Genomic DNA, 22908 nt, shown 5'->3' with positions numbered 1-22908 from the left:
GACTAAATATTTTGCTATTCAGCTTGATGAGACAATTGATTTTAGAAGCAATTCACAGCTAATGGTATATGTTTGCTACAACACTTCAATGTTAAAAAATAAAAAAAATACTTCAAGTTTAAAATGGGAAAACTGTATTTCTGTACCTTCAGATGGAGCTCCAGCTATGCTGGGTCATATCAATGGTTTTTCGGATTTCGTAAAAAAAAACAAATATTAAAGTTTCCCACTGTATGATCCATCGCCAGGCCCTTATGGTCAAAAATTTAGAACCTACACTGGAAGCCGGCATGCATCAATGTCATCAAGATCGTAAATTTTTTCAAGGGACATGCACTAAACAAGCGGCTATTTCGTGAATTATGTCAGGACGGTGAAGCTGAATATACGGACCTACTTTATTATACAGAAGTAAGGTGATTCTCGCGCGAAAATATACTAAATCGAGTATGGACACTCAAAACTGAAGTCGAAATTTTTATAGTTGATCAAAAAAATATTCTCTCAGAGAAGTTTATAAACTCTTTCTGCGTTGCATATCTCACAGAATTAGCGGACATTTTTGAGAGTATAAACTTAAACAAAGAATTGCAAGGAAAGAATGTAATATCTTTTCAGCCAGAGAAATAGTGTCAGCGTTTGGATTAAAGCTGCAATATTGGAGACAGAAAGTAGAATAGAACAAAATAGCTTCTTTTTCAAGGTTAGCTTTTTTTTCGAATATTGCGAAAATATTACTTTTGCTAACATCAAGGATACAATTGTAAGACATCTTATCAAACTCAGAAAACGGTTTTCAAATTACTTTTCAGAACTTGATACACGTACTGTCAGTTGGATTGTAGATCTTTTTAAATGTGAAATTGCTATGATACCAGAAGAATAACCTTCAGGTTTGGCAGAAGCAATTCGTGCACTTCGATTTAATACTGAAGCACATATTCAATTTGAGAGTAGACCAAGTCTGTTGTCTTTTTAGATATCAAAAGCTTCAAAGGCTTTCAAAATTGAAAAATTGAAGAGGCGGTTAAAAAAATGTTCACAGACTTGTGTGAACAAGGCTTTTCCACTCTAATGCACATAAAAACTAAGAACAGAAATCGATGAAACGCCGAACACTATATTCAAATCGCTCTTACATCAAAAAGTCCCAATTTTGACGCAATTGTATCGAACACGAAACTGCATCATTTCTGCAAAACGTGAAGGAAGAATGTTTTCAATTATTCTTTTTTTTTCAAATTTATTTCCATTCTAATTTTTGTTTGTGCCACCAATATTATTATTGTTATGATTATTATTTTCATAATTTGTTACAGTAGCGCAAATTGTCAATATAAGTAAATGATAATTTCTTGTTATTTTGTAATTCATATGATATTTTATTAGAAGAAAAAAATAGTTTAAATTTTATATATGGCCCGCACAAAAAATATTTTTTAATTTAAATGGTTTTCTTCGCAAAAAAAAAGTTGGGGCAATGATTAAAAAAGTTTCCCGACCGCTGTGTTACAACATGCTATACATATTTTGAACCATTTCAGAGATGAAAGCAGAAAACTAGAATAATACAATTTAAGCAAGCAAGCATGTGTTTATATTCCGTAAATGGTGATTTATTGGACTCCCATTCAATAAGAACAATTTCTTATTTATACTTGCGAGTAATGGAAAACCAAAGTTAAACTAATTATTCGCGCTTTGTTAATAAGAAATATTTACCAATTGCTAACTTTTAAAAATTGATAACGCAAAACTAATATCAACACGTTTCCGAAAAGGCAGGTATAATAAAACGAGCATTAACAAAATGGAAACCACAGAACCATGAAAATTTAATATGTGCATTGTTTACAATGTTAACTTGAATATATTCCTAAATTGTTGACAAAACATGTTCATTCAATTGCTTCTGTTCCAATAACATTTATATTTGTTCTAACAGGTTGTTGCCAATGTTCCTTAGTTCGCACCGGTATTTTACATGCTGTAAGCTTAATAATAACAAAAGTTGCTTGCTTGATAAATTGTTTGATTTAACTATCTAAATATTATCGCCATTGCGTACTACTCAGTTATATTTTCTTAAATTGTTTTTAACTACGAAATAGTTTACAATAGTTATGGATCAAGTATGAATCGCAATTGAAATTCAAACTGCAACACTTTGTATGCAATAACTTAAATCTCGTCATTTTTTGATATATCAGCTTATTTTCGAGAAGTAACAAGAATTTTGCCTTCTAATAGGACATGGACTGGGCACCTCTCCATGAGAGTTTCCAAAACAGTCATGTCAGTGAATATAAGTAAATTAAGATTAATTAATTAATCAGTGAATATAAGTAAATTAAGATTAATCAATTAACAAAGATCAATTAATTAAGATGATCCCTGAAGCTGCTTCCCAAACTGCCTGGTAGAAAATTGCAGACTAGGCTTTCAAAAGAGCTTTAGGACTACCGCCAAGTATGCTAATGTATACTTAAGAACTTGAGCACGATCTCGTGATTTCCAAAAAAACACTTCACTCTTCAAAGGAAAATTAAATATAAGTAAATTATAACAGAATGGAGTTTGTTAATGCAAAATCAAATCAATAAGATCTGCTAATAAAATTTTATATTAATATTGTTAGATTTTTATTGACGACAAATTGGCGTTACCGTAAAAAAAACGTTTTTGCCAAGGATGTTAAGAACTGCTAACTCGAAATCGATATAAGATTTGATACTAATAAAACTCATTTACTAGCGTTTTTATTGGATCATTATTTAAGAAATACATTTTTCTTTTGTTCGGTGTATTAAAAGTTTCTCCAAACGACGAAGACATTAATTTGATATTAATAAGGCGTTCTACGGACCGAAGTCTGTTGTTCAAAGGAAAAAGTTTGCAGGTTATCTCGCGTTAATCGAAGGAGTTTCTTTTAAACTTGCCCTTACTTGAGATCGTTAAATTAAAAAGTTGATTTCGATGGGTCCCGAAAACCTGGATCCAGCACATAATATCGAAACAGCGCTCGCGCACTTGTTAGTTAATTATTCGCGTAGCCAGTGCAACACACTATTCGACTCGAAAACCCAGTTGGTTGTCTAATCACAGATTAACCGAGTGACATGGAACTCAATCAATCATATTTACACCAGAGCTACTAGGTTTCTACCGGAATCGAAATTTCGAATTTAAATGTCACCAAACTGACGGTTCGAGCCGTCGAGAATTATTGTCTGCCGAGGCCATAGAAACTCCACTCAGGGCGGGAGAAATCACATTCGTCCATTTAACGATCAGTTATTAGGGGTTATTACAGTGGCGAGTGACCAACGGCATTGTATAGAAATGAAAATAGTTTCCGAACGGCACATATTTCAAAGTGTCAGAGTCATGCATTTTTCGTCCATAAAATAAAGTAAAAAAAAAATTTGAAGTTGAATGTTATTCGTGCCTTTGACCGGCTTTTTTGGGGTGCATAATCATTCATTTTTTATTACAGTTAGTTCCCCAGGCAGCCAGGTTCCGTTAGAGGGGTTGAATTTTATTTAAGGCCTTGCCCAAGGATTACGCAGCTATCTCCGGCTTTGGCAGTATAAAAAGGGAGAAGACTTAAAAAAACAATTCCAAACTCCAAATTTAAGATAAATCACAGCTGAAACTTTTTATCACTATAGGATGTCTAAAAATAATTTTTGTTGACAACATGAAAATTAATTAAAGAGGAAATATTGTTGTTTTTTAATTGAGCTTTAGCGATCATCATTTTCCTATAACTAGTATTAATTTGTATTACTTTATTAGATAAGTTGCAAGTTCAGTAAAACAGCAAACTTTTGAAGGTTTGCATGGTTTAACTGACTATATATATTTACTGGATTATATAAGGTGTTAAATAAGTAACCCAACTTTGATTAATTTCAAGTGTTCGTATAAATTTGCTGGAGTCAATTTGTGGGATAGCAGGTGCAAAACTTATATTTCAACTTTTTTTTTGTAAAGAATTTTATTGTGACATTTATTGAATAAACATTTGTTAAAAATGGTATCATATTATAAAACAACTCTGATTAATTCCATTTTCAGAACATGACAGAAGAGATTTATCGGCACATCGCGAATATATTTAGTGTGTGACGTCAGCACTGATAAAGATGAAAATACCAGTATTTAAAATCTTCCAAAAACATCTGATCGTTCATAAACCAGTGACTAAAGTTTTTGTTTAACGAAGCTGATGTATTTTGTATAGATTATTTCAAATGCAGCTATAGCGTATATTTGCAGCGTGACTAGTTATAACAATTACAGCAGTGCATACGAAAAAGCTTTTGCGTGGCATCTTCGAAAAGGTGAATACTAACATCAAGTTTTAAACACCAATTTGAGAAAAAAACTCAAAGAAGACGTTATGCTTATTTCAATTATTGATATTCAAACAAATATAAAACAAATTTTAAAAACCATATACAGCGTGTTCCACTTAAGAACTGTACACGCTCGTAAAATCATTATTTACGGTTCGATATTGATGATTTTTTTTGTTGGATAGGTCTCTAAAAATCCACCGAAATTTGATTTTGCTTATTGCTTCAACTCAAAGACATACCCATTTAACAAAAAAGAAAGAAGAGAAGAAGAGAGAAAAGAATTCCCATTCAGGAGTACTTGAAACCCAAGTATTCCAATTTCTATAATGTTTCAGTACAGGGTATTTGAAATATCGCTTACGCCCCGCTTAAGGCTGTACAACGTTGCAAAATCTTTGATTACGGTTTGATTTTGATTTGAAGTTATGTCTAATTGGGACTAATTTTTTTAATCAAATATTGAGAATGGCTATTAGGGACGTCTTTAAGAATAAAGTGCTAATGAATTCCTATTCAGGACTACATGAAACCTAACTATACTAATTTCCATGAAGTTTGGATACAGAGTGTTAGCATTACTCGTGGAGAATATTTTTTTATGATTATTCTTTTTTTGATGGATGGATTTCACAGAAAGACACGAACGATTTTCTCAAAATTAAATAGGATTAGATACGAACTAAACAGACTTTACAAAGCTGTATTTTTTTAATTAAAAAGGATTTTTAATTCTCATCTAATGCTGAAAATAACAGAAATATCAAAATTACGTCGGCATACTGCTTCCTTTGTAAAACCAAGTTTGCCAGGGAGAAGCGCATATTCAGCCAGATTCACTAGCTAATTTATTTATTAATTTTTTTCGAAAACGAAGATTTATTATTGCTGTTGTTTTAAGATGCTACTGAAAAATAAATGTTCCTGGAAAAGCCTTTATCATCATTTTTCAAATTTGTATAATTAAATTTGTAAGATTTTAATACATACGTAATCATTTATATTTTTATATATTTATATTTACAAGGTTTACATTATTTATTTCTTTAAAACATTAAAAGCTTTGATCATTTCTTCTAGTTACTTTTATGTAGTCCTGAATACCCATCTGTTGTCATTTTCAATTTGAAAAAATTTCTAAAAATACTTCTCGATTCTCTGCTTAAAAAAACTGGGTCAGTTAACCCTTTCATTTACATTTTAGTAAGATTTATCCAGCAAAAAAAAATTATCATAATTGAACCATAAACAAACATTCCACAGGAGTAATGCTTAAGCGAAGTTCATGGAAATTAGTATAGTTAGGTTTTAGGTAGTCCTAAATAAGATTTCGTTGACACTTTGTTCTTAAAGAAATCCCCAATATCCCTTCTCGATATTTGACATCAAAAACTAGTCCCAGTTTGCCATGACTTTAGGTTGATGTAAAAAGAAACACAAGGTTTTAGTGCGTTTTTGAGAGATCTATCCAACAAAAAGAAAGTTATCGCAATCAAAGATTTTGCAATGATGTACAGCCTTAAGCGGGGCGTAAACGATGTTTCAAATACCCTGTATATTGAAACATTATAGAAATTGGTATAGTTGGAATCTAACTACTCCTGATTAAGAATCCGTTGCCAATTTTTCAATCGATCATACTACTTCTCTCTTCTCTCTCTTTTGTTAAATAGTTCCAGTTGGACATGCCTTTAAGTTGAAGTAATAAGCAAAACAAGGTTTAAGTGCATTTTTCAACAAAAAAAAAATATCCAAGTAGATCCATTAATAAAGATTTCATAAGGGTGTGCAGTACTTAAGTTGAACCACACTATATAAAAAACCTTTAAGAGAGTTTATTTATGGCTGATAATTGTGTTTTGGTGGACCTTTGTTGAGCTGACAGCATAAAATTCAGATTTATTACCTAGATTATTTTGTACTAATTTTCAGGGCAAAAAATCGTTTTAAAAATAATTATTATAAGCTAAACACAAAATCATAGGTACCAAATAACCCATAGTTGCTGATGCTAGCATAAGACGTGTTTTAGATGGAGAAGTTGCCCACCAACGAGTCAAACTAAGCCAGAACCCCGAAGGGACGTTGTAAAGTTAGAAACTTTTTAATCTAGCAGGGTGCCAAGGGTTTATTTTTCCTCAAACTTCCGGCAAAAAATTCACCGCCCATTTTTTCCGTGCTCGAATGCCGTAACTCGCGTCAGTGGGGTCGTTTGCTGTGGTTTGGCCGCAAACGCGGGGCAATTTATAACTGACGCGGCACCACTCAAGGACCAATAGATCATCCCTGTAATAATTTAAATTGCTTGATGTTTACGATCGATTTTATTTCATTTTTTCGGCGACAAGATTCTCATGCATGCTTCGTGAAAGCTTTTTATTTAGATATTGTGTTAGAGCTGGTCAAATGACCACTTCTTAATTGACTAGTCAAATTCGATTAAAATATTTTAAATAACATCTGGCAATTGTACAGTGTTATTTATCATTATTTAACAATAATATGTATTTTATAATAAATTATTATGCGTTTGTGATGTCCAATTTACTCATAGCCCTCTTCAAGGAATACCCGAATACGATACTTAACGATTCAGGGAATCCTAATAAAAATATCGACTCCATTTGGTTCTCAGAACGACGCGACGGCGACCTAACATAAATAATAATAAATAAATATAAATTTTATTCTATTTTTAAAATTATTGCCGTCAATTGACACAAATAAAAAATTCAACGGTCAATTCCACAACCCTATTAGATCTAACAATAATACGCAAAAATTATAAAATAAAAAAAACGCTTAAAAACGGTTTAATCAAAATTAAATATGATTTTGCTTCATTGATGCTTCTTAATAAATCAGTAAGACGCTACATGATTCTATAATATCTTCTTGAAATTAACATGTGCATGATAATTTTTATTACTTATTTCTATTAAAACAAAAGTATTGTCTGCATTTGAATTGGGAAAAAAACTCATTCAAATGATAATTATACAAATAATAAAATAAGTATCACAAAATATTATTTTCAATATTTAAAATAACAATTTAAATATACTATAGATTTAAAACGCAGGGACCATAATTACAAAAAAAATTCTGTTAACGCTATTCTTGGAGAAGAAGGACCTATTTTTTAGTTTTAAGCACCTGCAATATTAATATTTACAATTAACCAACACTACCCATTTCCTTGATAAAAAATTTCTTAAAAAATATGTTGGAATTGTATTAATAATATCATTGTGTGTTTACTGTTTAGTGAAAGATTCTTTAATTGAACATGTCAATGACGTTAAGCTAATAAAAAACTTTTTTTGAAAATATTACGCATAGTTATTTGGCAACCTAGCAAAATATTTTATAGTATATTATGCAACAAGTGCAGTAAACGGCATTTGACTCACGAGTTTATTTGACACGAGCGGACCGAGTGTTTAATAAACGAGTGAGTTAAAAAGTTTACCGAACGTTTAGATAAATAGACAAATTTTTATTTTCATGGACTTTTAACAAAATATATATTTCCAGTCGAGACAACAAAAGGACAATTCGGACAAGCATATAAAAAGAATGAGTATGTTAAAATTAAATAGAGGAGTTGCAATTTAATTTTGTAAATTAATTTTAAGTATACTTTTAAAGGCACTATGTATTTGTATTAAAATATTTAGAGATCGGAATGTGCAAGAGTATGGACATGGCTTTAATAGATTAAATCTCAGTTTTCTCTTTTGTGCTCTGAACACCTTACCACCCCTATAACAGTTACCCCTAAGCGAGTAACAATTAGTTGTAAACGCAATTCCTTTTAAAACAAATACGCAATACATCAAATATAGGAAAAAAGAAAATTGTTGGTAACTTAAAGTGACTAAACTAATAATTTATAAACAAATATCAAAATGTTTACTAAACGTACCTAAGATGTTATATTTTGATTATTTAAATTATACAAAAAAGTTGTTTTATTGCAAGGTGATACGAAAAAAGTGAAAAAGAAATTATGAGAATGGCAACAGAACAAACTTAACGTAATAGTCTAAAATTCGGCTTGCAATTGATTTTAAAACTGTGGGTTGCATTGGAGGTAGCAGGTCGTTCCTTGTCGGCTAAATACGGCTGTGTTCAGTAGAAATCGTTTGCAACCAGCTGGATCGTGTGTATGGTGTATGTTTAAAATATTTAAATTTTATATCAGCCCCGCTGTTTTCGTTGGTCTATTGCAGGCCGGATTTTTGGTGTCATTCCATAGTTACAATTGGAACCAGAATATGATTATCTGTAAAACTAAGTTATAGTTTATGTGTCGGTCAGTGACTGAAATTATATGAAAAAGAACAGTGTCCTAAGGGAAAGCTGCAGTTTGTTACCTAAACAAATTATTATTTATTTATTATTTATTTGCCTTATACAACCAAAAATGTGGGTTTTCCAAATTTACTAGATAATTAGTCTGCTTGGTTACCGCTGGTTAGCTAAGAAATCACGAAAATCATAAAAAAAAACCTTTTTAAAAAGAATTTATGTTAATGATTTGTTTTTTAAATAAATATAATAGTGGTCCAATTGACTCAAGGTTCACCTATATTCAAAAGATTAGCTACATATTGGAAAAACAGGGTCAGTTATTTTAAAACTTTATTTCGCTTCGTAATTACAACAAAGAACAACTAAAAATTTAAAAAAAAATGGGAGTCCACTCTTCAGTAAGCAAATGGAAAATATGTTCTTGCTGGCACGTAAATGAATAATTTTAATCGCCTTACTCGGAAATACCTTTAACCTTCTAAGCGCACAATCGATTCACATTAAAAAGGGTTGCGGTCTGCTGCTAAGCTTTAGAAATAAAAGCGCCCCGGATTTTTATCTTAATCTTTATTATGAAAAATTCACTCGGATGCTTTTTTTTTTCGTTATAGCGGCTGGTTAACGGATTGACCTTTTCCATCCGATAACCATTCTTTTAGCTGGAATAATATCTTCGTTACGTCACTTTCCATTTGAACGCTTTGTTTCTTAATCAAGTTAACTTTTTAAAAGCATTCTTAAGAATTTCTCTAATGGATTAATTGTCATTTGTGACTGCAATTGTCACTTGTACTGTATGTAATATATTTTAATTGAATCAAGGAATAATTGTAAAAGTGACCATTGAAAAATCGTAACAATTGCGTAACCGGGATAACCATAAGTCGCTTCAAATCAAAAACCTTTTAATATTTTATTAAATAAAAATAACAAAGCTTTGATAATTCTGAATTCGACATTTTTATAACTAAAGAGTGCTACGTTGCTAAGTTCTAGTCATTTTTTAAAGTAATTTTAAGTTATTCATAGTTTTTGCATTTTCTTGTAAAAGGCGGGTAAGAATCCGTAAATCTAATGTCAACATTTCAATTTTTGAAACATTTGAATGCTAGACGATCAAGATTATTTAAACCTATGTTAGTTCTGCTCTGGGTAAGATAAATCTGTGTGTGCGCTTGTGGTGTGATTTTGAATTTCGGTCACATTTTTTGGGATTCTGTAAAAGAAATGAAGTCATTGGCACAGGATTTCCTGGATCCCAACCTACCGCTAGCAGACGCACACTGGGACAAGGCAGCCTGATACGGGGAATTAAAAATCAATTTTTTTAATGTTTATATTTTATTTTAATAAAATATGAACATTATAAAAATTCAAAATACAGAAAAGTAATAATAAATTATAATTATCAACACAAAGACAAAGACAAATTAAAAATTGAAGTCAGCTAAGCTTGAAACTTCTTGCGGGAATACTTATAATTTTTTTGTTGATAGTTTTCTAAAACCCGTCATGTAAGGATCAGAACTTATTAGCATAAGATTAAAAATATTCTTGTCCATGGATAAGCAATTTATGCAGTGTGGGAGGCATATAGAAACATGGAAATTTTTCAACAGACAATCTCGCAGTTTCAAGAGCAAATAATCTAATTTTTTCTACAATGATATCAAAATCACTTGATATTCAAATGAAAATAATATGCATTCGGTATATTAAATTTTTTTCAAACCCCAGTTATCTCAGACGATACATCTGCATTCTCAAAAACCTTCCTGCCCATATTTCCGTCGTTGGAATTTCCAAATCCAAGTTTTCGATGATCAACAATTAGCACGATGCGATTTTTAAATTCCCTTTGTATTCTTTTTTGTTTTCAGCCGCAATAATTTTATGTTCATTTCGTGCCTGCCGTTTTTTTACTGGAAGCTTGCAACCAGTATGCAGGAGGGATTCAAATGTTCTAATCCAGCAATGCAAGATCGAAAGTCCAAACTGAAAATTTGAAAAATTACATGGTCTAGTTAGCAAATGAAACAACGTTGAGTGCATAAGTTATCGGCTCTTGCGTTGCATACTTTCAAGTTAACCATAGTAAAATGAAGAGTATGAGATACTGTCAAAAACTTGGTTTTTAATTTCAATAATAGAACTTCTTAATTCTTTAATTTGTGTGTTAATTATATGTTTTCCCTTACCGAAAGTTAGGTTGATTCCTTTGCAAAAATTATTTTAATTGGCCTGCAATACCTAGGAGAGGATGGGCGCGGATTTTGCCATATAACAACCTTTTTCTCAAAATTTTTACAATACAGTTGAAGTGGAACTATTGAAGATATAAAAACGCTAGAATTGTCTTCTTCCATTCCAACGAACCGTTGCTTATAGGATGAAGGCCCGGAAACTAAAGTTAATTCATGTAGAACTTCTTCCCAAAAATAACCTCCTCTTGCAGTTTTGCAGAAATAGGCTTTATAACTATATCTTCTTTGTTCGGGTAACACAATTTTTTGGAAGCTTGAATGATTTTGTAAGATGGGAATCTTTCTGAATCTATTTTTCTTATTACGTTGTACTGATGTCGAGTCACTTTAGCATCTACCATTGTCGATGGTGCTTCTTCTCCAGAAATTTGTTTATTAGCATGGTGTTTTATAAATTGAGTGTGTGCTTTTTGGTATTCTGATGCACAGTTAGGTGACTGTACCATATTTTTACCAACTTAGAAGCAGCGTGGAATCCAGAAACCTCTAAGCCCATTTTGGTGGCATACCCTAAAAAACCGACCAACTATTTCTAAGTTGCTCTGTTTTTTGGCGGTTACTTCGTTCACAGCTTTGCTCAAATGATAACTCAGGTCTCCCACGCTCTCTTTTCGACATGCTTTAATCCGTTTTTCTTTTAATCCAGAAGTAAAATGAGTAATTTTTTTGAATGAGAGAACGTACTTCAGAATCAGGACAATTTAAAAAAAATTTCAAGTGATTTTTCAAAAATGCACATTGTTCTTCAAAATTTTTAAATCCGAAAGACTTCATTTTATTCCACAATTCAATTTTTGTAATACAAAAAACATTTGCATTTGAACTAAAAAATATAAAATAATAATAATTAAAATTCAGCATTTTACAAATTTAAGTAATAATTTTCGTTGAAGTTTCGTTTCTGAGAAAAAAATAAGGCGCATATTTAAAAATCTTTTGGCGATAAGGTGTAATAGTAAAGTTTCTGTCTACATGTTTAATAAAATATGTACATTTTTAGTGAATTTTAAAAAATAAATTTAGGTTATATTAAATAATTCTATGCCTTTAAATTTAATACACTTGCTATCTAATGGCGGTTTAAAATGCACCTTTGCGGCAGCATATTGCTGCAATAACAGAATTAATCACAAAGAGTCGGTGAAATTTGTAGGTTAGTATGTGTTTTTCCAAAATATATAATAGTTAGACGTTCTTGGTCAACTTGACTTTTTTATTTAATTCCAAACTTGAGGTTCCTTTGACCTAATGTGAGACGTGACGCTTAAAAACCGCCTAGCTGCGAAAAAAGTATGTTCGCTGAAGAACCCAAACTGTCTCTTTTACTTTTGGCCCTAAATTATAAGTACCGCGACTATCAGTTTCGGAGCAGACAATACACGAATCGAAGAACGCTACAATAGCGATCTGGCTTTTAGACCTCGACGAATTTCAGTCAGTTGGATAAGTGCTTATGGGCTTGGTGTTTGCTGAAGATTGGAGAAAAGTTTTAATAACGACCATTAAATACCTGTTCTGGATGACGTAATGATCTCTTATGTTGGATAAATGTATTCTTGCAACTCATTCGTCTCATATGTTTACTTTTCGTCTATCGGCGTCGATAAGAAAAGTTTGATTTACGACTTGTATCCATATTCAGTGAATACATGCTTACCCTACAATTAGACTTAACTATTTAAGAGATGGACTAATATTATTTACTATTTTGCTATTTAGTTCAAACATTATAAACTTCAACAATATTTACTTTTAATTTGTTGCAAGGCAGCCACTTGAGATATCTGTCACCATCTTTATTAATTAAGTTTTTCAAATTTCTTCGCATTTTCTTTTTTATTTTTTTTTTGTAGTTTGAGTAAATGTCCGTTTGCAATACATTAGTTGCATTTTTAACCCATTTCTGTTTTCTCGCACCTCTATATTCATTCCACGACGCAACATAACAAATTTCCACCCGCGACAAAATCAATATTCCAATTCGCGGAATCTCGACTTCAAATATTGCATGGAAACACAAGAAAACACATTTGGAATACGGAATTAGAAGAAAAAAACATCAAATTTCACTTACGAGACCAATTTTTCATCCTTATAGGCGGCGGGTTTGTGATGTCGCACGTATTTTTCTTCGACAGGAACGCCATTGACGTACCAGGTGAGGTTTGCGGCGGGATCCGACCCTTCCGACGTACAGTTCGCTTTTAGGGCGTCCTCTAGTTTATATCTCGTCTTTAAACCCGTTATGTATGGGTCTTTCTTCGGTAATTCAACCACCTAATCAAAAAAGTATGACATCACTACATTTTATTTTTCGAAGATACAGTGTATCAAGTGTCAATATTCTTAAGGAATTTTTGAAATTGAAAAAGAAGGGCAAATCTACAAATCCACCCTAAAAACTAATATTCCCGATCAGAATTCAACGTTTTGTCAGTCGAAATTCTTCTTCTGTAATAAGTATATACAGGGACGCTTACGGTTAAACTAATGAATATACAGGGTGTTACTTAATTAGTATCTATATTTTAATAGGTTATTTAACAATAATTTATAATGTAAAAAGTTACTAAAAATGTGTGGTCAAAATGTTTCGTTTTCGAGATACGGGTTGTCAAGTTTTTTATTTTTACCTTTTTTTTGTGCATAATTTTCTAACTAATGTCTGCCTTTATCCTCCAAACCTCTAAATCGTTTTTAATTTTGAGGTGTAGTATAAAGAGTTAGTCTATATAATTTTTGATTAAAAATTCCATGCCTTTGAGGTAAAAGCAGTTAAAAGTAAACATCGTGCTTAATACATTTTAGCACTATTTGAGTAAAGATGTTTTCAGGTAGATTCTAAATTATTTTTGTGAACCCATTACAGCATTGTAATTATTGTCTCTAATTTCCATATATTTCAATTAATTAATAGTTAATTTAGATGGGTTGTAATTGCTACGCTTCACAAGGACTTGTAAATTAAAGGGTCCGGGCAGCAACATTTTGTATAAGTTATAACTAGCAAAAGCAGACATTTCTCTCAAAAATTATTAGTATAATTATATTGTTACCATGAAATCAACTAACAGAATGAATATTATAATATACGGAGTGGACCAATCAAAATAGATGGAAAGTTTAGGCTACAATGGGTTGATATCAAAATAGGTTACATCTTAAAAATACATTGATATTGAAAATTAAATTAAGATTTCTTCTCATATTTGGTGTATGCGCGTAAACAAAAAAACGATAATCACTTAAAAGTTACTAAAATCGCTAACAAATCCAGTTTAATTCTAATGCTAAGAGTCGAGAAAAATTGCCGGTAGACTGAAGTGCAAAAGCATGGTCCAAATTACTCAGAATTAAAAAAAAATAAAACGGGGAATTAGCGGATTTTTACTGTGAAGTTTAACAATCGTTCAAACCCAATTTGCGGTAAATAACGAAATTTTCGCCAACCTTGCGTCTTGCATCAGCGGAGCGCCTTGGTGTCGACCCGATTGAATCGGAATCGTTCTTTTTAATCTATAAGTAATACCCGAGGCGATTCCGGTCACATCTATCTTGCTGTCTGTCAATTTCGGCGACACTCGAGTCTTAATCTCCCCCGACAAATAAATACGTAACGCCGGTCGAGAGTTCCTTCTTGTTTTTAATATCCGGTGCGATACATTTTAATTTCAGTCTTATCCTAAAGCGATGTCTTAAAATTCCATCACTTTTTAAGTTTTTCATATAAAAATCCTTGGAATTGAGTTGATGGAGGTCAATACATTTTATACAAAATACTCGAAACGGGTACGGTGTCTTAACATAGCACTTATTTAGAAAGTTTAATTACTTAATCAAAGTAAAAAAAATGTCATGTGCTTCAAATTTTAAATTTGATAATTTAAAAAATAATAAAAAATAGCGGTAATAGGCGAATTTTATTGTATTATTAAAACTCTCATTATAAGATGAAGAATTTGCTTTTGAATCGAATTTGTCAAAAGAAATTCCAAGAATTGTTATCAATTTTTTAAATTAAATAAGATCTACCGACTTGGCTCCTTTAGTGACTGCTCCTTCAGGTTAATGATTAACTTTGAATAGTTTAATAGTTTGATAGTCCAGTTATCCTTTTCTGTTCCTTTTTTTATTTTTATAAAATTTCTTTTTGTTGTCGACTGCAGGCAAAGCAAACAATTAATTACCGCAATTAAAGTAAATGTTTCCAAAAATCGCAGAACATTTCTCAAATGAGATGTGTTTCCATAAGTAAACAACTTATACGGCCCACGCTGTACAATGCTCTGATAAGTGCTTTATACATTATATATATTTATAGAAAAGAGTTTTGTTGTTCTGGTCAAGAATACCTGGGAACAATAATTATTGCTGATAGAACTGACAAGTTCCTTTGGGAAGAAATTTTACGGTACCCTATAGAATATAATAAAATTGAATTTTATTTGACTACGTGTGAATAATATAAATTTATAATTGTGGCAGGTCTAGTAGTAAAACAATACATATACACGATATTAAAGACCACAATTAAATTAACAAATATAAGAGACTGGAAACTGGAAAAGTGTGGAAACATTGGTTCAGAAAATTAAAGGTTTTCTGGAAGTTTTGAAGATTCGGCCTCTTAACTTAGTCCACGAGACAATTAAAAATCTTAAAATCTCAACAATTTTTTTACAATTAGATAATCAAATTTTAGAATTACAATAATTCCTCAAGTTAGCGTGTAGACATATAGAGAGCTTGCGGATGTTAATAATAGAGTTTTAATAAACTTTGGAAATCATGTAAGGTGCACCTCCACAAGGCACATGCGCATGCGCTAGTCAAAACTCCCTTTCGACCAATAAGATATTGCAGGGCTCAACATGGCCGCTGACAGTTCGGAAATTTCAAAGTGTTCGGTGTTGATGTGACAGTATTGTGTCAAAAAATTCCCAGAACACATTCAATTTTTACCGAAAAATTGCAGGTGTAGTGTGTAAAATTTAGCTGAAGATTTCTGAATCCCAAGTTGAGTTAAGTTTTTTTTTATTGACTACGTTTTACTCATTGAGGAAATGTCAGCCTTTGATCGGGAAATACATCTCCTGTTTGTGGATTAAAGGAAAGTATACGATAACATACCATTATCAAAACTATGGCAGACACTAGATCGAACAAATCTAAACGTCAACCTAATAAAATCTCTGAGAGAACTTTAATAAAATGTCCAACGGATTCGTACCGAATACGGGACTTAAACAAGGATGTCACCCACTTGTTTAAAATATATCTCGAACAGGCACTAAAAATATAGAACAAAAAATGTGAATATATGGGCATCCCACTGAACAACGCAAACCTGTATACACAACACAAGACTACGACAATATAGAATTCATAACTCGAAAGCTAATTGAATAGTACAAGTAATGGGGCCTAGAATTGAACATCTCAAAGACGAATTACATGTACATCGCCTGAATACAACAAGACCTTGCCCTTGAAGACGAACGGGTTATCAAATCTTGCCAAAGCTACAAATACCTGTGCATGAATATATCAGACAGTGGAACCCTAGACTGCGCAATTGAAGACCGGAATGTTCAAGGCAGAAAAGCTACTGCTCCGCTAACTAGCATTCAGTGGGACCAAAAAATCACAATACGAAACATGCATTTAATATATAATTCCATTATAAAAAGCATAGTCACATATAGTTGTGAAGTTTGGAAACTCAAAGAAAAGACCATGAGAACACTGGAGGCAACAGAGATAGATTTTTCAAGGAGAGTGGCAGATCGAGACTCGAAAGAACCCCAAACGAAACAATTTGTGCAATCATGAGCCACACAATAACGGACGAAATAAGAACAAAACAGCTAAGGTGGTTTGGACATGTCGAAAGGATGGAGGAGCGTCGACTCCCTAAACAAATAGTTACTTCGATGCCAGCGTGAAGAAGGAAGAGAGAAAGACAAAGCAGGAGTTTGAGATGATGACGGTGGACTTTAAAGTATTAGACTAAACCAAATATCAAACTATGAAGGGATCTGTGTTGGTTTTTACTTAACCAATAGAGTAGAAATAGTGAAGTAGTAGGTAATCTTGAACTTTTTTTCTAAAAAATATATCCTCTGAGGACATATGTTGACACTCAGAAGATGATGCAAGTCAAAATTATAACTATTCTCGACACATTGAATCTATGACACGGTTTTAATAAATTATAGCCAGATCTGCAATGATGATTATGATACATGCACATTTTTATGGATATGAAGCAGCTGTTGATACAAACAAACACTTGGCAATGACATAATGCATAGTCTTATAAATCATGGGTGACAATGATCACGATAGCCAATTCTAGCAATAGTTCTTATTGCTTGTTTTTGCAATTTAAAAATAACACACACATGGAAATGTTGTGGTGGGCAATTTCTCTAAAATATTTAAACGCAGATCTGGATCTAAAAAAACAGGTAGAAATCTGTTCCATTGGTCATGGTTGTTAGGAACCTAGTTAGAACCTATAAATTTGTTTTTCTACTCCCGTCTGTAAATACCTAATTGCGGATTCGAGCCACTTCGGACATTTCCGGTATTTTACTGCACAGATTTGAGAGCAATCGGATGTTTTCTGAGATATTTCCCACGCTTTGAATTTTGACGTTTGTTTATTCTGACGGTCATGTCGGTCAATATATTTGTGTTGTTTCGCGAAATTGTACCCAAAAACTTACGGTCGTAGAAAAAGTATAGTATGCAACTCGCTCGGTAAACTTTTTAACTCATTCGTTTATTAAAAATTCACTCCGCTGCGCTCCGCTCGTGTCAAATAAACTCGTAATTCAAATGCCGTTTACCGCACTTGATGCATAATATAATATTTTATTTGTCTTTTCTGTTTGTCAACGATATTTGTATTACTAGAGAAAATTGGCAAAAATAATGGAGGGCATCAACTCCCGTACTTGCATGATTTTGTCCATGCTATGAAGGATATTGAGATTGGAAGATCTGTGCGTATTCAAGTGGATCCGTTTTATCTTCCTTGTTCAACAACTTGTGGGTGTAGAAATTAATTTTTGAGGTTTTTCTGTTTTCTTCTATTCATTTTATTAGAGCTGACAGTAAATAACCTGGTATAGTGGTACTAGTTACTGGAGAACTATTCTCCATTTTGAATTCTGTTATTGTTCCCCATGAAGGTTTTTTATTTTTGTAGCCGAGATATTTAAAACTTTACTAAAAATGTGGAAAACTACTGTTAAAAAATTTCAATTTAATTCAAATCGAAATTCCGCAAATAACACAAACTATAACAATATAACATTAGCAGTGGAAGAAATAAATAAGCAAAAACAAGACTACTGAGTTTGAAAGGTTAAAAGCAAACACGTCTTTTTTGGTTAGTTGAGTATCAAAAGTATAATATATTGTGAAGGATTGAGATGAAATTACCGACGTTCATTGGTAAAAATGGTGCTGACAAATGTGGCGACATAGAATCTTTTCCTCGTGTGTATCATAGCCCTTCATTATCTAATTGCTTCCAACTATACCCCTTATAAACTGAAGACGTACTAAAAATCACCAACAAATTTATGTCACACGTAAGTTTTGGTAACACGTTACTAAACGAGGAAAAGCCTTTAGGTACAACTTAACGAATACTTGAATGGTACGATGCCCTAATTCTAATTGGTATATTGTACTATTAGTATTATATTATATTATTATTATATTAAATAGTAAATTATACCTTTAGCTCTGCAGTTTGCACCGCTGTGTGAAAATTCCGGTCGGCAGTGATCTCGCACGTGAACAAACCGCCAATGTCTTTGCTTACTTTTTCCAACACCACTTGAGTGTCACGCGAGTCCCTTTCTCGAATGTTTAGTCCGCGTATTCGGAACTGTTTTATCGGCGGAAATTCACTGGGTGAGTATCTAAAAAACTCGGCGATCCCGCGGTACCACTTTACCGAATAGAGTTTTTCACCCTCGAGATCAAAAAGACACTGAAGCACCGCGTCATGACCACGTACCACCGCCGTCGGTACCTTGATACGGACGTTCCGCAGTCCCATGCAATCTGAAACAAATATAACGCAGTCAGATGGAGATTTTATAAAGATAAAGATAGCTTTATTTCTATAAGACTTGAGTTGCAATATTAATAATATAAAATTATGTTAGTATAATTACTTAACATAAATAATAATTAATAGTATTAGATAAGTAATAAATATATTGACAATAACAAACAACGAATACTTATTAAAAGGTATCTCAAGAAAGAAAATCTTTAATATTGTAATAGCCTTTTGTTTTTAAGAGTGCATTTGAATTTTGTTTGGCTAGCTATAGTTCGATAGGCAATTTATTATAGATTTTTATTGTCCAAGCAATTTGATGTAAGAGATAGTCGGTGTTTAGATATTGTATTTCTTGAGTGCAGAGGATCGAAAAAATCATTTCTCGAAAACCGAAAAAATTCTTTTTCGAGAAGACGCACAAGATTTGGCTCCTAAAAATTTTATTCTTGACAATTTTTCACTAATGTACAGGGTGGGCCGCATTTTCAAAAAAACTGAAATATGGGTACCCCTAATAGTGAAAATTGGCAATAAATAAAATACAGTGTTTCAGGTATTAGTTTCTGTAACATGACGATATAGCCCGTATAGACAGCTAAAACTTTTGTGTTTAAGGTTTTCACCTATTGTAAAGGGTGTTCCCGATATTCCGTACTATATAAGAAATTTATCAAGTTTCCTAAATTTGCAGATATCGACTTCAAATTTAGCAGAGAAATAAAAGTTCATGTCCATATTTAAATAGTGGAAATTGGGTGCAATCAAATTTCACCAAGTTTTTTTTTTTAATTTGAATTTTTTTTGGTTATTTTGCCTTCCAGATAAAGCTTTTTTCCAAAAACATTCACCGGTTTGCCAAAATCCTTTAACCTGCGGACGCGGAAGTGGTATCACATTTATTTCAGGCATATTATAGATAAAAATCTAAGACCCAAAACATTGTTCTTTTAAAGAGTAAATTATTAACGGCTATCAAAAATCCTAAAAAAATATGGCCAATCGGTTCAAACAGGCCGCATCAAGAACTACATTTTTTTTATTTACGGTTTTCATCTATCACACATGCCGCTGTAGATATTTAAAATATATATGTAGGGTGTAAGCACAATATAATTACACCGATTTTGCGAAAGTTCCAAAGTGGTCCGCAGGAGCACGATAGAAAAACAATGCATTCCCTTAGCACAAGAAACCGCGAGCGGCTTCTTTTTGAAACAGAAGGCTGCTTCACGCTACGCGCTACGAACTTGCCCCACCCAGAAACCATTTTTCGAAAGCAAACTTGTTTTTTTTACATAAATAAATAATTTAAAAAGTAAAGCCGACAATTAAAATTTTTGGGAATTTTTGGAATATATTTTTTCGAACAAATTTAACAATGTGATATATCAGCTCAGTTATCTTGACAAACTACTTTGAAATTTTTAGTCTTATAATCATTTATTTGAACCTTTGAACTTCAACTATGAACAATACGATATAATGGTGGGCCTTATAGAGTGCCTTCGAGCTCTTTATTTTAACATGTAATGATATTGTCTTTTAATAATCTCTACAGTTTTTTAAAGCCTAACTTTTACAACAGACATCCAGAACAAAAGTCGGGCAAATAGTTTATAGACTGAAAGTTAATTTAATAGATTTTTATAAATAATTTATTATAATTTACAATAAAGAAAATACGGAATAAAAAAATGCAGGAAAGGAAGTAGGTATAACTTAGTCGAGGAGTTCGAACGATATTAAAGACACATGAATATATCCGTTGTGTCAAAATATTCTGAAGATGCGGAACAACGTATCTATCTTGACAATAATTTAAAAAAAAAATTGGGTTCCATAAGTTCTAATCAACAAACCAAGCAAAACAACATTCAATATTGCGGAAAAAGTTAAATAAGAAACTGTCTTCTCTTCATACAATATCGATTTTCGATATCAATTAAAACGATTTTTTAATACATTTTCAAATGATACGAACCAAATTATTAATTTCGAATGTTTTTGAGAATATTAGGGAGATGAAAAATAAGCTCCAGTTTCACATTTCCTAAATTTGAAAAAATTATTAGTGGCGATAATTGCTTTATTTAATTTTATTATAAACTAATAAATATATAAAAAATAAAACACTATACCCGAATTCAATTGGGATTACAATATTTTTCAGGTCATATTAAAATCAGCCTTTATACTTTACACGAACATGTTGAACGACAGAGCAATTTGCTCCAGATGCGAATACTTTATAGTTTACCAAATGTACATACATGGCTCTGCCAATTACGCAACTGAGCTCTAATTAGCTAAATTGGTTGGTCGGTTTATGTACGTGCGTAAACGAGACGTTAAGTGCCAACGCGAAGATTGTTTCAACCTAAAATTGAATATTAATTGGAACTAAAAGCAAATCAAGATTTACCAAATGCCATCTCGATGGGAAAACAATGGCTTTTTAAGGTAAAGCGTTGACAAGCTTCTTTAGTAAATATTAGAGATATAATAATAATTTTTATTATTCTTGCTGTAATAGCATTAATCAAGTAAATAATTACAACTCTAAAATAAATGCAATGTGAGGATACGGATAAAGCCCTAATTTAAACAAATATATGCATACAAACTCAACATAATGCGTACGTATAGAAAGAGCAAAAACTAATTGTCTTCGACAAATCAACGGGAATAGGAACATTTATCCAGAGTTGACAAGGGTTTGACAAGTAGAATAGAATATTCCATTCCTAAAATATAGTTCGTGTTTTATAATTCTGGTCTTAAATGTCAAATATGATAGCAAAAAATGGGTCGATATTTAATGCTACATTCTAAGAAAATTATTTGATGAAACTCTCTTTATGATGTGAGGTACGACTCTTCCGACGTAAATTTAAATTAATTTTATTAGGCCTGAAACAAAAATATGCTATACAGGTAAGACAGTGCTTTATATTTTATAATTTTATGGAAAAAAACTGCGACATGAAGCTTAAACCTTTAAAATATATTAACATTTTCCAGGAGAGGCATCTGCACACTCAAGCAATGATTAAATTGCGAAAACCCACAACTATCACCATAACCTTTTTTTGATACCCTTTGACAACTAGTGTCGTTGGCCAACCAGATTCTTGCGGGTGTCAACGAACGGAAATATTTAACATCATTAGAGAAACCTTTCTTGATTTTTTAAAATTATTTTAGCAGTCATAAAGTAATGCCATTTTTTGAAGGAACAGTAAAACTGGTAATAAGTCAGGTAATTTTATTTATATTTTGCAATATAATAAAAATTGTAAGCATCGATGAAGGCATTTACTGGTTTATGTAAACTTAGACTGCATAGCTCAAAACAATTTTTTCCAAAGATTGCCACTTAAAGCGATTTAAATATACAGTTTTGGTCAGTTAGAATGTTATCAACTTCCCACAATCTTTCTTCTATTTCAGTCATATGTTCATAATCCACTATTTTTATCCCTTCTGCCTTGCTACGAACCTTTTTACTTGCCCCAATACCAATTCTATGAGGTTTAATTCACAGTGATATGGCGGAAGGTGAAGTACAGTTATATTTCGTTTTAAAGCGATTTCGCCGACAACAAATTTATTAAAAATTTACAAACTCCAGTAGCTCCTTTTCAGCATATCTCATAATGTAAATATTTTTTCGGCTTTTCTTGACACCTCCCAGTCCATCCGTGCTACTAAATCACAGCCGACAAATCGATTTTTGCTAATAATGTGAGTGATCTTTTACCTTTTCCCGGGAGTGCTTTAATTCTAGTACCACGTTTTACCAAGGCCTAGCTGCCGCCGTCTCCAATTTCAAACTTTTCCTCTCGTGACATGAATTTTCTTCCAACTTTCTTAAAGT

The 22908-nt window shown here is 32.1% G+C and overlaps 1 protein-coding gene across 2 annotated transcripts in view; it reads right to left on the bottom strand.

Annotated features, from left to right (window-relative positions):
• Positions 1 to 22908, bottom strand: part of LOC132696908 (cell adhesion molecule 3-like) — a 126172-nt gene that overhangs the window by 13244 nt on the left and 90020 nt on the right. For both annotated transcript variants that reach the window (XM_060662040.1, XM_060662042.1), the window contains exons 2-3: positions 18696 to 19027; positions 13017 to 13219 (exon numbers count right to left, since the gene is read on the bottom strand). In XM_060662040.1, the coding sequence (XP_060518023.1) occupies positions 13017 to 13219; positions 18696 to 19027 (535 nt within the window). The remainder of the gene's footprint in view (positions 1 to 13016; positions 13220 to 18695; positions 19028 to 22908) is intronic.

The sequence above is a fragment of the Cylas formicarius genome, unplaced genomic scaffold, assembly GCF_029955315.1.
Source record: "Cylas formicarius isolate icCylForm1 unplaced genomic scaffold, icCylForm1.1 PGA_scaffold_1__22_contigs__length_36826433, whole genome shotgun sequence".
Lineage (NCBI taxonomy): Eukaryota > Metazoa > Arthropoda > Insecta > Coleoptera > Brentidae > Cylas > Cylas formicarius.
This window is presented reverse-complemented; position numbering and strand designations above follow the sequence as displayed.